The sequence below is a fragment of the Malaya genurostris genome, chromosome 1, assembly GCF_030247185.1.
Source record: "Malaya genurostris strain Urasoe2022 chromosome 1, Malgen_1.1, whole genome shotgun sequence".
NCBI classification, from domain to species: Eukaryota; Metazoa; Arthropoda; class Insecta; order Diptera; family Culicidae; genus Malaya; species Malaya genurostris.
The window spans coordinates 46485668-46500258 of NC_080570.1; the positions used below are offsets into that span (position 1 = coordinate 46485668).

The 14591-nt window shown below is 37.3% G+C and overlaps 1 protein-coding gene across 1 annotated transcript in view; it reads right to left on the bottom strand.

The window, feature by feature from the left end:
* LOC131438708 (uncharacterized) overlaps nt 1-11239 on the bottom strand; it is a 30112-nt gene extending 18873 nt beyond the window's left edge. Inside the window, exons 1-6 of the mRNA XM_058608902.1 lie at nt 10748-11239; nt 10509-10652; nt 2419-2550; nt 2042-2336; nt 1539-1585; nt 731-1284 (exon numbers count right to left, since the gene is read on the bottom strand). Coding sequence (XP_058464885.1) covers nt 731-1284; nt 1539-1585; nt 2042-2336; nt 2419-2550; nt 10509-10652; nt 10748-11233 — 1658 coding nt within the window. The 5' untranslated portion in view covers nt 11234-11239. The remainder of the gene's footprint in view (nt 1-730; nt 1285-1538; nt 1586-2041; nt 2337-2418; nt 2551-10508; nt 10653-10747) is intronic.
* Between the last annotated feature and the right edge of the window lie 3352 nt (nt 11240-14591).

Consider the following 14591-nt stretch of genomic DNA (forward strand, 5'->3'; position numbering starts at 1 on the left):
CAAAAACAGTAATACGAATTAGGCGCAGAGCTAATTTCGGTCGTTCCGTGGTACGTTTCGTTTCTTTGATGAACCCATTAGTAATATTAATTAAAACATGAGTTATATGAGAACGGCAGTATATCACAACTAGGTGGATTAAAACAAGTTTTAAACGTCACGTATAGTAATTCTGATTGAATTTGGCATCATGCCACTACACGAAGGACGTACAAGAGAGGTATAAGACGAATAATGTCGATTTCGTGTCTAAAGGTATAAATCCTTCAAACACTTCGGAACGTCGCACAATAGAAAAATACTAAGCTATTATTAAAAAGGTATCTTCTAAAACAACCTAAAAATTGGAGAATGCAGAAGAAATTAAGCAAGCATGGGTTATTCTGCAAAAAACTGTTCTGAGGTGGTGCAGAACCTTATCAAAAAAGGTTCACTATTCACTTCCTAAAAATTTTAAGAATTTTTTTTGTGAGATTTTATCAACGATGCATCAAAAACATTTATTGAAAGTTGTGTTTCACAATCATTCACTGAACCGATTCATTGATTCATTGTTCGATTTAACCCCTCATTTTTCAGGAAATACACCCAGATTATCATAGCGTCTATATGGACTATGTGAGAAAGGAACAGGATGCTGTCGTACAAAGTTGATAGAATTATTAGCTGTCCACTTTGTCGGAAACACCGATTTTACTATATTCATTGTCTCCGATTATCAAGTACATACCTTCTCGACTGGGCACGTCCTCCGACAACAATTGAATCGTTCCCGGTTCCTGTTACATCCTGTTGCACAGCTTTACGTTTCCACATTTGGGAGGACCGTTTTTGCCAGCCCGATAAAGGTTTCGAACGGATCGGGCCGTCCTGTGCAGTGGAATCATTTTTCCCATTCAGCAGGCTCCGTGCTTCGCTATCTGCAGCGCCATTTGGGTTCTTTTTATTACTCACTTCAGCATAATCGTGGTGGATGCCAGAATTGGTTGGATCGTCGTAAAAATTTGGAAATTCATAGTCAGCGAGAAAATATTGCCGGTGGTGGTTTTCGCCCGTGCGGTGGGTCACCGATGAATGCAGTGGCGGTATCGATGGGAACATCCATTCTAGTAGTGGATTTTCCCGACCACCCATTGTTTGGAGACTGCTTTGGTGCTCATGGTGGCTTCGTAACTCCCCGTCAGTGTGTTTTCCGATAGTCGAACGCAATTTTCCGCCGCCATTTCTGGAGCCACCAGATGCGGTTGGGTGCTTCGCACGGCTATTCATTAATCCGTTTCGTTGCTGTTGGGAATTAGGGCGGTTATGCTGTTGATAGATTTTCCTGTTGATGTCCTCTTCTGGCAAAGTGGACCGGCACGAGCAGAGATACTGACCGTTGTGGGGCTTATGTTTAAATAAATTGATGATATATTAAATACACGATGAATTGATGATATCCCATCATGATTTACGTAATAGAAAATAAGTTTAACAGCACAAACATTGTCAGTAATTCTGCTCGTGTGGGATGGAAGATGGTAGCGCACAATACATACGAAATCCCCGTACTGGAGTGGATCAATTTGCTGATGAAATGTTTGTCCTGGAAAAGCAAGATAATGCAGTCGGTTAGTATGAATCGGATGAAGTTTCCGATGCGTTGCTGACAGTGTAGCAATTCAATATTGAAGTTAGTTTTGTTGAATAACAAACCGGCAAACAATGATGTTATCCGGGAGGAAATCAGCTGCTGTCAACTGCAATTTTCATTATTTTAACAAAAACGATATGAAGCATGATTGAACAAAAAATCGGTTCATTTGATTTTTCAAATGGTTGCTCACAACTTCTGCAATTGCACGGTACACAAAAAACGGGAAAAATTATTTCGGGAAGCATGGATTATACACATTTTGGGCTTAATACGCTTCCAAAGTGTCAAAGAGCAACACAACCCCCAGGGGCCCCATAACTTCTATCCGATATGTAATTTCAAAACTTTTGCTGTGGTTAGAAACAGAAACAGGCAGTAGCGGGGGCGGCAGAAAAAAAGTCTTACCAACAACGGAATGATCCCACGCATCGGCAGCAGTGAAATTGGAAACTTTTGACACCAATAATAATCTACCGGCGGGATCCTGGCGCGTGTCGACATTATAGACTTGATTTTCGCCATATTGTTGACGATGGTGCAGGCGTTGGAAAAATATTCGCTCAAGTTTTCTTCGTTTAGCGTCTTGCTTATCGACGGCGTCGCCAGCGTTCTCCGGCGTGGCGTTGGTGGGTGGTGATGCTGTTGGTGGTTGGCGGTAGTTTTGTTTGCCGAAAACGATACGCTCATTGGTATTCGGTTGCTGATTGAAATCGTGAAAATTTATTATTGCTATATTTTAGGATGCCATGTATCGCCGATTCCCTATGGCACATCAAGCTCACCTTGCTCGGTTCCGTCGTCATCGTCGTCGTCGTCGTTGTCTTGGTCGAACTGAGATGGATCGGCTTCTTTCGAGGAGGTTCCCTCGTTGGTGATTCGTTTTCCGCGGCAGATAACTGGTAGCAGTTCAACTCCTGTAGGCAAAACAGATTGTTAGATGTAAATCGAATTGGTTCAATGTTCTATATCGAGTGAACGGTGAAACATCTTTGAAGTTTTCACGAGAGTTGTGGAAAATATTGGCATTGAAATGATGATCCGGTGATTAAGTTTATCTGAATAATATGTTATTTAAATGTAGCTCAATCGTTTTTATTTTGGAAGCTGAAAAACAAAGCGCACATTTTAAATTTTAAATATACACGATTGTTTCAATTTAAATGTTATTGATTTAACTATTACTTCATAAAGCCTGTCCACATTGAATTTCGAACACCAAAATATTACGAGCAAAAAATGTTACACTTAATTCAACAAAACCGCTTGTTTATTTTAAAAATACTAGAGTTATATGTGCATTAGAAACAGTATTCCCGCCATTAGGTTACGTACAGTATCCTCAGATATGCTAGTAGTGACGATTCTTCATCTTCTCTAAAAATCATCGTTTCTATTCGTTTTCTTCTTAGTTGCGGTCCGCCTAACTAGAGACCAGTACGGCTTTGCTGGGTGAAGTTCTGTACAGTTTAGTGACCATTCCGCTTAGTCAAATGAGATTAAAATTGAATCAGAACAGAGTTGGAGAGTCGTGGATTCTGATAAATGGAAGCAGTTGAAGTTACTTTTTCGGAAAGTTGAATACCTTTGTCCGGAAATGCTCGGCAACCGTTTTCGTTCGCATTGCGGTATAAAAAGCCAGACCCGTAAACTGTTTAAAGCCTTCGAGTATGTATGTTTTCTTCGTTCATTATGGTTTAAGAAAATTTTTGCAAACAGTTGGTATAATACTCCTTAGCACTCTATTTTGCAGTGAAACTTTACTGCTCATCACGGTTGGGCCCCCTTGGGGATTGAAGACGTATAATTCAATCCTTTTTTTTTAATTTTTTTTTATTTATTTTATTTTATTTTTGGAGCAAGGGAAAAGCCCGATGAAGATGAAAATTGGAAATCTCTCTCTCCAGCTTGCATAAAACCTTCTCATTATTTGTATCAACAGATAACAATGATCCAACAGATACATTTGGACTTATCACTAACAATTGAAACTAACAATTAAAACTAGCAATTAAAACTAAATCTACAACATCAAAAATTAATTGATGTCAACAAGCCTTACATGGCAGTAATATTACTCTAGCTTAAAAGGTGACAGAGAAGAAAAAAGTGGGATTAGTATACAAGGGTTAGTGGAGAAGGTGGTAGACGAGCGTGGGCTAGCAACTGTGTTAGAATCGGCATGAAGATCTAATTAGTGGCCAAAAAGATGGTGGAAGGCAGAGAAAACGACGGGTTTAGAATCAGCATGTAGATCTAATTAGTGATCGAAGAATGCATGGTGGAAGACAGAGAGAAAGAAGAAGAGACTACCGGGTTAATTTCGGTGAGCGAACCTAGTTAGTTTCCAATGGAAATGGTGGAGAGGAGCGGGGGTTGAACGAAAATACAATAATGTATGTATGCATGTATGTGAAGCAGGGAAAAGCCCACTGGAGTTGAGAATTTTTAAACCTCTGCCTTCAGTAGGCATAAAACCTCCTCATCTTTGTACCAATCTTTGATTCTTAAACTAACATGATAAGTGACTAAGAAACAATCGTTTGATTACATTTCGAGATACATGAAAATCGAAGACATTATATACGTAAACTAACAAACGACACATACTAGTAAATGGTTCATCCCAGTTCAACGAGAGTAAGAACTGGTTCATGGCATCATAATTCCCATTTTTGAAATCGTAATAAGTAGAATCTGCAAATACTTCGAAGGCAGTGGGTGGATATTCAGGTATCGTGTTCAAGAGTGGAGGATGATGCCGACATGATTTAACTAACGGGGCGGGTGCGGTTGTTATAGAACAAGTAGTAGATGTTTCGTGACTGACGAAACAAAGGTCAAGAAGTCGATTGTTGGTGTTGTAGATATCATTTAAATATCATTTAACTGAACTAAGCCTGCGGTATTATAGTCATCTATGAGTTTTGAACTAGTAAGAGTTCTAGAAGAGCCGGCATCCGGAAACAGATATTTACACGGGCTGCGAGTCCATTTAATTCTAGGTAGATTGAAATTACCTAGTACAATAATTCTGTCATTCAAATAAATTTCATAAAGACCTAATTTGTCAAATGACGAAAATTTGTAATTGTAATGACTTAATGTTAGATTAGCTTGAATTTCACTGGTTTCGACTGTTACTTGCGTTCTGCTAGCAGGTGCGACTGTATAAATTTAAATGCACCTTTCACCAGCCAAGCAGATGCATGCTTCTGCGGTTCAGTCGATAACCAGATGTACTTGCGATCCAATGATTTTCGTTTCAAGTCACGACGGTTACTATCAGTGTTCTCTTTTTATTTCAATGAATTTCATGTCATGGAGTTTTAGACACAATATTAAATGTTCTTCCACGTAAATTTGCATGAACTTCGACACTCCATTTATGTGCATCTAATAAGATGTAAAATCACAGGGTTTTTTTTAAGTGTGTAGATACGTTCGCGAAGACTGATTTTGAGCGCTGCTGCTGTACGAGTTTTGCAGTCGTTGAGACAGGGAACAGGATGAATGTGGTCGGTGTGGAGACATTAAACGTGTGCTTGACTGAGTACTCTGTTCGGGGTTGCGTTCTAAAAAAGAGGTAATTGTCATACCACTAGGCCAAAACGTCGGAGCCGTGATTCCATGTTCGAAAGCTTCTGGAACACTTAGTTTAAAGAGATAAATGATAATGGTCTATCCTGAACTTGGCCAACAAGTTTGAAGCACAGAATTTGGCTACGATCACAATTTGTTTGATACTGTACATAACTTATGATATTGTCTTCAGACTCCTTGCAACTGCTTCAATTTTCGTGAGTACACGGCGAACCCGCAGATCACAACATTACAATATTGCAATTGTTGTTTCACGCCCTGGTTGTTTCAACTAAAATATTGTTGATTTGCTGTATTCGAATGATGTAACTTGGCGGAGAACGAAGACAGCAAAACAAACATCCTCTCCATTTCACCAGGAACGTTTCATGTTGAAAATTTTCAATAGCAAATGAACGTCATTTATGTCAGCTATACGTAGTGGCCGTTTCATGTAAGTTAAAGTATGCAGAATAATATAAAAGCAAATTATAAAACAAGTTTTCTATGTACTGAATAGATATTCCTACAGTATAAAAGTTTTAATTTCATCTGCGAGTAATGTATTTTCGGACAGTTCATGTCAATGTAATTAAAAACGCTAAACACTTAAAAATTTGCTTCTAAAGTGAAGTGATACTATTTGGATTCTCTTGAAAGTGCATCTGTAGCATTAGGTTTACCAGCAACATTCTTGAAAACGGAATCAAAAAAGCTCTTCCAGCGAGCCATTCTGCAAATGGAGAAAAAATTTCTCAATGTTTTGTGAAGATTTTGCTGGCTACATTTTCCCTCTAGGGAATTTTAATCTTTTGTTGCATTTCTATATCATCTATGAGTTTAGTGACAAAGCTATAAGCAGCTACTTAGACAAAATTTCGTTGTTCAATCGGTGAACGATTAGCTGCCCCCGAGACTACAAGTAAAAAATATTTATTGCAGTAGGCGTCATAAGTTCAAATAACTGAATAATTTTTTTTAAAACAACTAAGACATTTTTTGCTTTCAATACATACAGGTAACTTTGCTGCGATTGTTTCATTGCTCAGTTGCACGAGTGACACCTCATTGAAACGTTTTAATTTTCCCCTTAGGATGTATGTCATTGCTCAACTGTAACGTTTCATTACTCGTTTGAGATTGCTAAACTGCCAACACGATAAAACAAAAATGACAGTTTAGTTAGGACAGCAATCGCTTAGTTGTACCAAATTTTAACCAATCAAATTCAGAAAAACAACTAATATTTTAGTTGTCTTGCGATCGTTGGCATTTCCGTGTATAATTTTGATTTCCCATTAGGTATAGAAAGATTGCAACTTTTCTCAATAATGATTAACACCTTTCAGGTCCATTTTCCGGGAGCACTTTTAACGATTTGTTCCATTTCCATTCCTCCGATCCACAGTTAAGCACTGATTAAAGGATTCGTAAACAAAAACCACGGTACTTTTCGATAATTACAGTTTTTTGACACATTTCGTACCGATACATTCGGATTTTGCTGCCGGTCGAGCAAAATGAGTGTGCACACTTCCACTGGGTGGATTCGATGTCATTTTACTGAATGTAACAAGAATGAAAACATGAATAAAGTGGAGAGTTTTCGCTTGCATATAAGCAAAGACATCATATTAACAAGATATCCAGCTCTCACATTTCCCGAACAAATCATTGGCCACATCCTTTTTTGCGAGCATGTCGCCCCCAGGCGAGCCCGCATCGAACCTTATACATAGAAGTAGGGGAGAAAAATGTCAAATTCGTGCGCGCCAAAATAGCAGGGTTGCGCACCCATACAATTGACATGATATGTTGAATGTGATGCCGTGCGATGGCGTTGCTGAACTGAAGATTGATTTCGCTCCAAGCTGACAGGGTCTGACATAAGTGAAACGTTTCAGCAATCCGTGAAATATTTCAAAATAAACACTGAAAGAAAAGTGTTCTAAACAGCCCGGTGGCAAGGATAAGGCGCTCCAGCAAGTGCTATCGAGCATTTCAAATCGATTTAAATCTTAAATTTCTTATCGAAGTGATGATATTCTGACCGATAATTAGTGAGGAAGTGTGGTAAAGGGTACTGAATAGACAAGTAGTTAGTAATATCAAACTTTTTGTTAGCCATTCTTCTTCATTGTTTTGGTCTTTGCAGAAGGATGCTGACCACAGTTTCATGACTTCTTAGCAGGGGGCTGGTTCTAAACTTAGCGTGGACAAGTTTTAACAGATAATCGTAAAACAATTTTGCATTGAGGAGACTAGACATTTCTACGATATAACTAACTGGTTATGGTATTAGAATTCCGCAAAATTTAATTGAGATTTAAGTTCTTCATTTCAAATCCTTTTAACTCTTGATTGACTTTATTTTGAAACTGCTCAGAATCATGCAGATTGTAACAACTGAATCGAGTTGATGGAATTATAGAACAACCTTTTCTTAATTCTCAATAGGGTGGAGAAGTCTTTTATTAAAACTATCGTTTTGCACAAATTTTCAACACAACAGTCTTTTGTTTCGTATGCTGTATGGCATGTAGTGTAATATTACTGGAACAAAATGTTTTCCGAACCTTTTACGCTATTATTCTATTTCTATTATGTAATATTAAAGTGGACTAAGAATTCATCATTTCATTCTATGATATTTATACCCCTATACTTCACAAGCTCTATGGATAAAAATCACATACGTTTTCACGTAGCATTGAAGTGAGGAATTTTTCGAGTGTACTACTGTAGAGTTAGGCGTTTAAATCACCCCAGTGGCACGATTGTCATCTGCATACAATTGGCTTGAAGCCGAAAATTTTGGCTCTTTGGTTCTAGTTCGCTGTCAAATGCTGTGTTTAAGCAGTGTTTACACGTTCACATTTTTCTTCATGCGGTTGCACTAACATAAGGAAACGATATCGATGGAATATAATCAAACTATAATAAACCACAATTTCTTTTTCTTATTCAAAAAGAGGTCAATTTACTTGTTTTATAGAGAATACTAGACTAGAGTTATATTTATATTGGCTTTGAAGAAATTAACTTTTGACACCAGTGTGGTTTTTTATTGTATGGTATGAACATATTGTTGACATCAACGCCACCAAAACAAAATGCGTCGGTTTCAGGAACCAGCTTCCATAGCAGCGGGGTGGTTTAAATACCTTGTTTCACTCTTCGTGTGTCCATGATGACATTTCGCGAATTGAAGAATCGAACCAACTCTTTTGCGATCGCTGCGCTGCCCGAATCGAATACTAACATACACAAACGTGTGAAAATTTGGTAAAAAAAATCGATCATTAATGATTCAGTAACTTTCCGTATGGATTCCGATTTATGGAGAAATCGTAACATGAAATACCAAATTCGAAGAAGTGAGGCTGGGTACTGTTTTCATATCTGGGATATTCTTTGTTTTTTTGGGTTGGATTTTGAGATTAATTGATAAATTATGATCAAAAGTTTTATGACTAGTCTATTTACTCATGTTTTATCATCTAAATCATATCTGTATGTGAACTGAAAATTTCAAATTTCATCCGAGATTGTCAAGAGTATAGGACAATTTGAAATCATATGTTTGATGACAACACGTGAATAATCGTTTTTCTTACCCATATTTGTAAGGTTTAGCCATCTGCATTCTTTCAAACTCAAGTAAATTGAAAAATTCGTCAACAAATTTTCTAAATACATGAGATATGTCAAAACAATCACCATAACGCTATCTCGTGGTGACCACGTTGATTGGATTGTTCAATAGATCGGTCTTAACTGGGTGCTATCCAGAGATGCCAGGATCACTGATTGATCTGTGTTTGACACATGCTCGATGTGCAGCACAGATTTTAGAAAATTACACAGATTTGCTAAATTGAACACAGACTGTCAATGAGTGTCTAAAAGTCTTCAAATTGCTAGGGAAAACACCGAGAAAATGTATTGCCGACAGAGCGTTTGAAAGTGCCGACACTTTTTTTTTGCTCACGATCAACGTTACCAGGTATACCGATTTATTGGTATTTATACAGATATTTGATCTCTATACCGCAGTACAGATATGTACTCCCAAAATACCGATAATTCACGGATCGTACAGATAAATGCCGATTTTCGTTGTTAGCATAGATAGACAGGAGAAAAGTTTGCTACGAGACTCACCAAAATGAGCTTTGGTGACATTTCCGTGAACTTATGTTGACGAGATTCTGATACGATATGGTATAGATAGATTTTTGCGCCGAATACAGATTTTTGGAAAAATGACCTGGTAACGCTGCTCACGATCCCGATCTGCCATGTTCTTATGGGAAGTGGTCACAGATTTTCCACAGACTGATATTTGGAACACAGATTTTAGAAAAAAATAATACTCGGTGTGATGCTGCGTAAGGGATCAAAATGAAAATAGTTGTAAGTTACAGCTCATTAGAAATTGTCAAAATAAAAATCTTTTAGAAATTGGTTCTTATCTTCAACTAAGAAATTGGTTCTTATCTACTCAGACTATACACATACGTGTTGATTTGATTTTATGAGAACCGTATGAAAAAATCCGTGTTTTATTCATAGTACAATCTATGAAGCTTCGGCAAGAATTTTTTTCGTTTTATCCTTTAGGAACTCAACATGCGAGAAGACTAGGCCGTTTCCAGACAGTGGAGCTTGGAATAGATTAAACACACTCCTAATTAGGTTTTGCACGAACATGACATAACCTCGTAACTGACATAATGAACTTTTTTTGACAGTCGCCGTGTATTTGTTTACAGTTTAAAAGTTCATCAGAGGTTCATCGTTTGAATCCAAAAATTGCGAGTCGCCTCACACTAAACAGATTTATACAAATATCGCTCCTTGATGCTGGTAACACATACAGGGCAATCTTTCAATTTTTAATTTGCAGTCGCAAAACAAAACAAACACACGGCAACGGTCAAAAATGAATTTGATTCATCGAATTCCTTTTCTAAAAACTCTCAACGAACCGCGTTAGAGGAAAATTAACTGTATTCAGACTCTGATTCACAGTTCATGACTCTTCTAATAAATTCATTTAAATTAGAAATCGTGTTATGATTTCTCGGAGATGGCAGTGACGATATTTATTAAAGTTTAAATTGGATATCATTGAAATGTTTATATATTGGGTCGTAAACTACAATGACGTTTCGGTCGTAAACTAGAATTACAGCTCGATTAGTGTGTCATGATCACTATTAATGTCACACAATTCGGGCAGTAATTTTGTAAACTATCAAACCAAGAAAACAATTCATCTCGTACTCACGTCAACCTTCTTCAGTGCATATAAACCGTAAGGAACCTCCAGAGTCACATTAATCACGAATGTTTCCTTCAAGCCAACATACACACCTCGAACAGGCAGAAACAATTCATCCAGTAGGAAATGAAAATGCACGTCGTAGCTATCCTGAAACAATAAAACAAAAGAAATTTCCCGCACAAAGCCAAAGGCTTATGCATTGACTGCAATAGCTTCGAACTTCGGCTCCCTGTTAAACCTACCCAATGGGCCGTTGGCGTTGGTGCATTCTGATGAGCATCATATTTCTTCGATATTCGATTGTCATCAACAGATAAGGTTTCGATATAAATTTCCGACATTATTCTCTGCTGACAGGTTTCATCCATTCCATCGGCAGGAAGTGCAGGATATGCAGTGGACGGTGAATCATTGGACTCCTGGATGTCGTCGTTGGCATCTTTGCCGCATGGCGATAGCATCGCCTTCATGCTGATTCGGTAGAACTCATTCGATTGAACGTTGTTCGGGTTGCGTCGGTGCTGTGAGAAACGCAAGTAGCGTGGTTGCCCCGGACGGCCATCCAAGAGTGAATCCCGGTTACCAAGAGCAGATGGCAATTCATCCTGTTCTGTGCCTTCGCCCGGTTCGACATCTGATTGGGAAGTAGATGAGCGACACCCCATTGTTAGGAAGCGTATTACGGTGAAAATTATTACAGTTCTGGAGCAGCTCGGCGTGAATTTCATCCTGCGAAAAAGCGTTCAGAACTGGATATGAACGTATGCGAATATTAGTGCATGCAAAAGTAGGCCAGTTGGAATGATTTGTGTGCACTGTTGTACATTTTTTGATGTGACAGTTCGTCTACTCTTTGGCAGCAAAAAAAAACCCATTACCCGACTTTGTATGCAAATTGGTTTCAAACTTGCATACACGAAGGCGTTTTTAAATGCATTGGATTCGGTGTTGTTTGTGGGTTCATGTTGTTTACTTACTGAACAAAAACAACGGTGGTTTGTTTCGCAAGCTGACCGGAATGGGAGAATTGAATACGTACACGTGGATGAATTGCGATTACCACGATAGATACACGAATTTGTTAAAAAACAGAACAATGTTTTTGTAGCACTATTCTGTTATGCAAATCAATCAAACTATCGGAAATGACATTTCACAGAATCACAGTTTCAATTATTTTGGCATGTGTTACTGGGATGAGTGAAATTGGGATTGTTGTGTAGATTCTATTTCAAAACAAATTATTTGAAGATTCTAAACTTAATTGTTGTGTTTTTGTATATTTAACAGTATTATCAAAGTTTATGGTTCCAAAATTTTGGCTAAAAGTTCTTGTCAGAATTATGTTTTTTTTTTAATTTACAGCTGATGATGCTGAATATAGAACGGTGTTTTATTCAACTTAGAGTACAGTAAGCAAAAGTATTTGTTTGAATTCACCTAGTCGTTAATATAAAAAATTGATGCAAGTACTATTCTATAAACAGCACTACTTTCACTTCTTTCGGTATATCTGGAACTAGATTCCGGAACGGGTAAAGTAAGTTTCCCTGCACTCCATCTACAAAGTATTGGAACAGCTATAAAGAAGTACCCAAAGTTGGATCCGGATACAACTCAACAACCAGCTGTGAGACCATAAGGCTTTTTAGTTCAATATAAGTTTATGAAAATTTCTTATGTTATCTTTGGGAAATAGAAAACAGCTCCGTTCTGGAGTTTTCGACCACAGTTTTCGGTACTACCAGAATCGGAAGCAGAGAACAAAGGCGGTTCGTTTGACAATTAATTACTAATTTCCTTTAATTAGAATAGTTTTGAAAAGTTTTGAAAAGTTTTTCCGTTGTTTTTTCATCATTTACTACTACGGTTTATAGTTCATAACATTCATCACCTTCTAACAAAAAAATCGAAGGTTGAATCCTAATAGAATATAATACCTCATTAGAAATATAAGAATTTCATCTGAAGCCAACTATATGAAAATCGGTTACACGGTTAAATGAAACTACTCTTTAATGAATACCAAAAATACCCAGATTTTGAATCAGTTCTAGCTGTTACAAAATGAGTACTTTTCCAATTGGGGAACTGGATAAAAGAATATTCTTTCTTCATAATCAAAGTACTGTTGTTTTGAAAAACCTTTAATCCAGCTTCAATCAGGAAGTTGTCTTAAAAAAAGTTTTCGCCAAAAGGTCTCAGGCACAATCCGCATGCTTGTAAAGAAGTTTCGGATGGTAAGCAGATATAATTGTAAATAAAGTATGAATCAAACATTGATCATTATTCCAGATTACAAAAGAAGATTTCCATCCAGGATTATAACGCTCCAGCACAGTGGCGTATTTAAGGAGGGGGGCGAAGGGGGCATTCGTTTCGGGCGCAACGTTTTTATGGATGCGGCAAACCAAACCTTGAGACCTTTGCTCACTAAACCAACGATGGGGGCGGCAAATCTTATTTTGCCCGGGTGCGAAATTTTCACAGCATGCCATTGCTTCAGCATCACAGCACCAAAGAGAAGAGTTAGTTCATTGAATGAGAGAAGAGCTAGTTCATTGAATGAGTTTTTCCAGTTTTGTCCGATGTGGGTAGTATAATACTCATTTACGGGTACTTTCATTTAACCGTGTAGGTCTTCTCGAATCGTGTGAGTGAGCATCGTTTTGCAATATTTAACCACTATTACTGGTACTTCCGGAAGCGGAAACGGTTAGCTTGGTCATCACCTAATAAAATTTAATAAATTGGAACAGCTTTTAGTACAGTTTTGAAGTTTTTAAGTTCTTTGCATCAAAACTTTAAATGTTTACAGGGTGCTCCATCTTTTATGTCGGTATGTAAACATTGAATAACTTTGAGAAAAAAACAACCGATTTCGAAATGGTGTAGCCAAGTTTGCGTATAAAAACTGCCCCTAAAAAGAAATTAAATTGATAATCTGTTTGATAGGAATTGTGTTGGAGATGATTTTCCCAAAATTTTAACCTTTTAACTGCCATATTTGTGGAGTTAGGGTGATTCTGAAACCTTCCTGATTTTTTTTCAGATTTTTTCAAAGTGTATTGCATGTAAAAATAATGTTCCAAATTTTCGATTTTTTTTAATTCGCTCTTGCAATTTTTTTTACCACTAGATTTTACATCAAAAATGAATCATTTATGAATACATTACGCCGTATTATTTTCAGATTTTTAAAAAATGTTGACGGGTATTGTATCAGATTTTTAAAACAATAAATCAATCGAAAAATCATGCGTCTCCATCAAATTATCATCTGATAGAGAGGCATGGTATTTTGGTCTGAAATCATACAAATTCAGAACTAAATACGATGCGTTCATCTACAACTTGAGTTCAGGTCTCGGGTATGGCAGTAATTAATAATGATAAAAGAAATTCATTCCTAATGTTATTTACACACGCCCGCACGACTGGTACAAGATTTTTTTTTGTAGAATTTGTCATTTTCCGACAATAACTATTTGAAAAAACTTGCTTTAATCCACCTAGTGGTATAATGCTGCCTTTATTCATTCTCTCCTATATATTACAGTAGAAATTCCTCGAAATACTAAAATTTAAATAAGTTTAGAAAGGAGATATGCGAGAAAGTGAAGCGAGCTACATTTTATCACATTTGATTACTATTGTTGGTACTTCCGGAATCGAAAGCTGGATAGCAGCGTAGTGACATTCGGTTACATCCGGAATCAGGGGTTTGATTTGAAACAAAACTGGAATTATGGCATCTTAAGGTGAGTAACATCATTTTTTACATTTTTAGTGCATGTCACCTTGTAACTCCGAAACCGGAAACCAGAAAGTTTCATTCAAATCGGAGAGGGAGTTGCCCACTGTAAATACAATTTGGCACGAAATTCGCTAGTTATAAAAAAATGTCAAATGAAAAATGGCCCAAAGCTGCCGGTTCTCCCCCATTAACTTTCATTGATTTTTAAGAGCTTAGGTGTCTACGAAATAATTTTTTTCTAACGATCAGCGGCACTTTGCTAACAAATGTGATTTAACGCGCAAGTCATTAGTCATTCGACAAGTCCAAACAATTTTCTAATTCGAAAA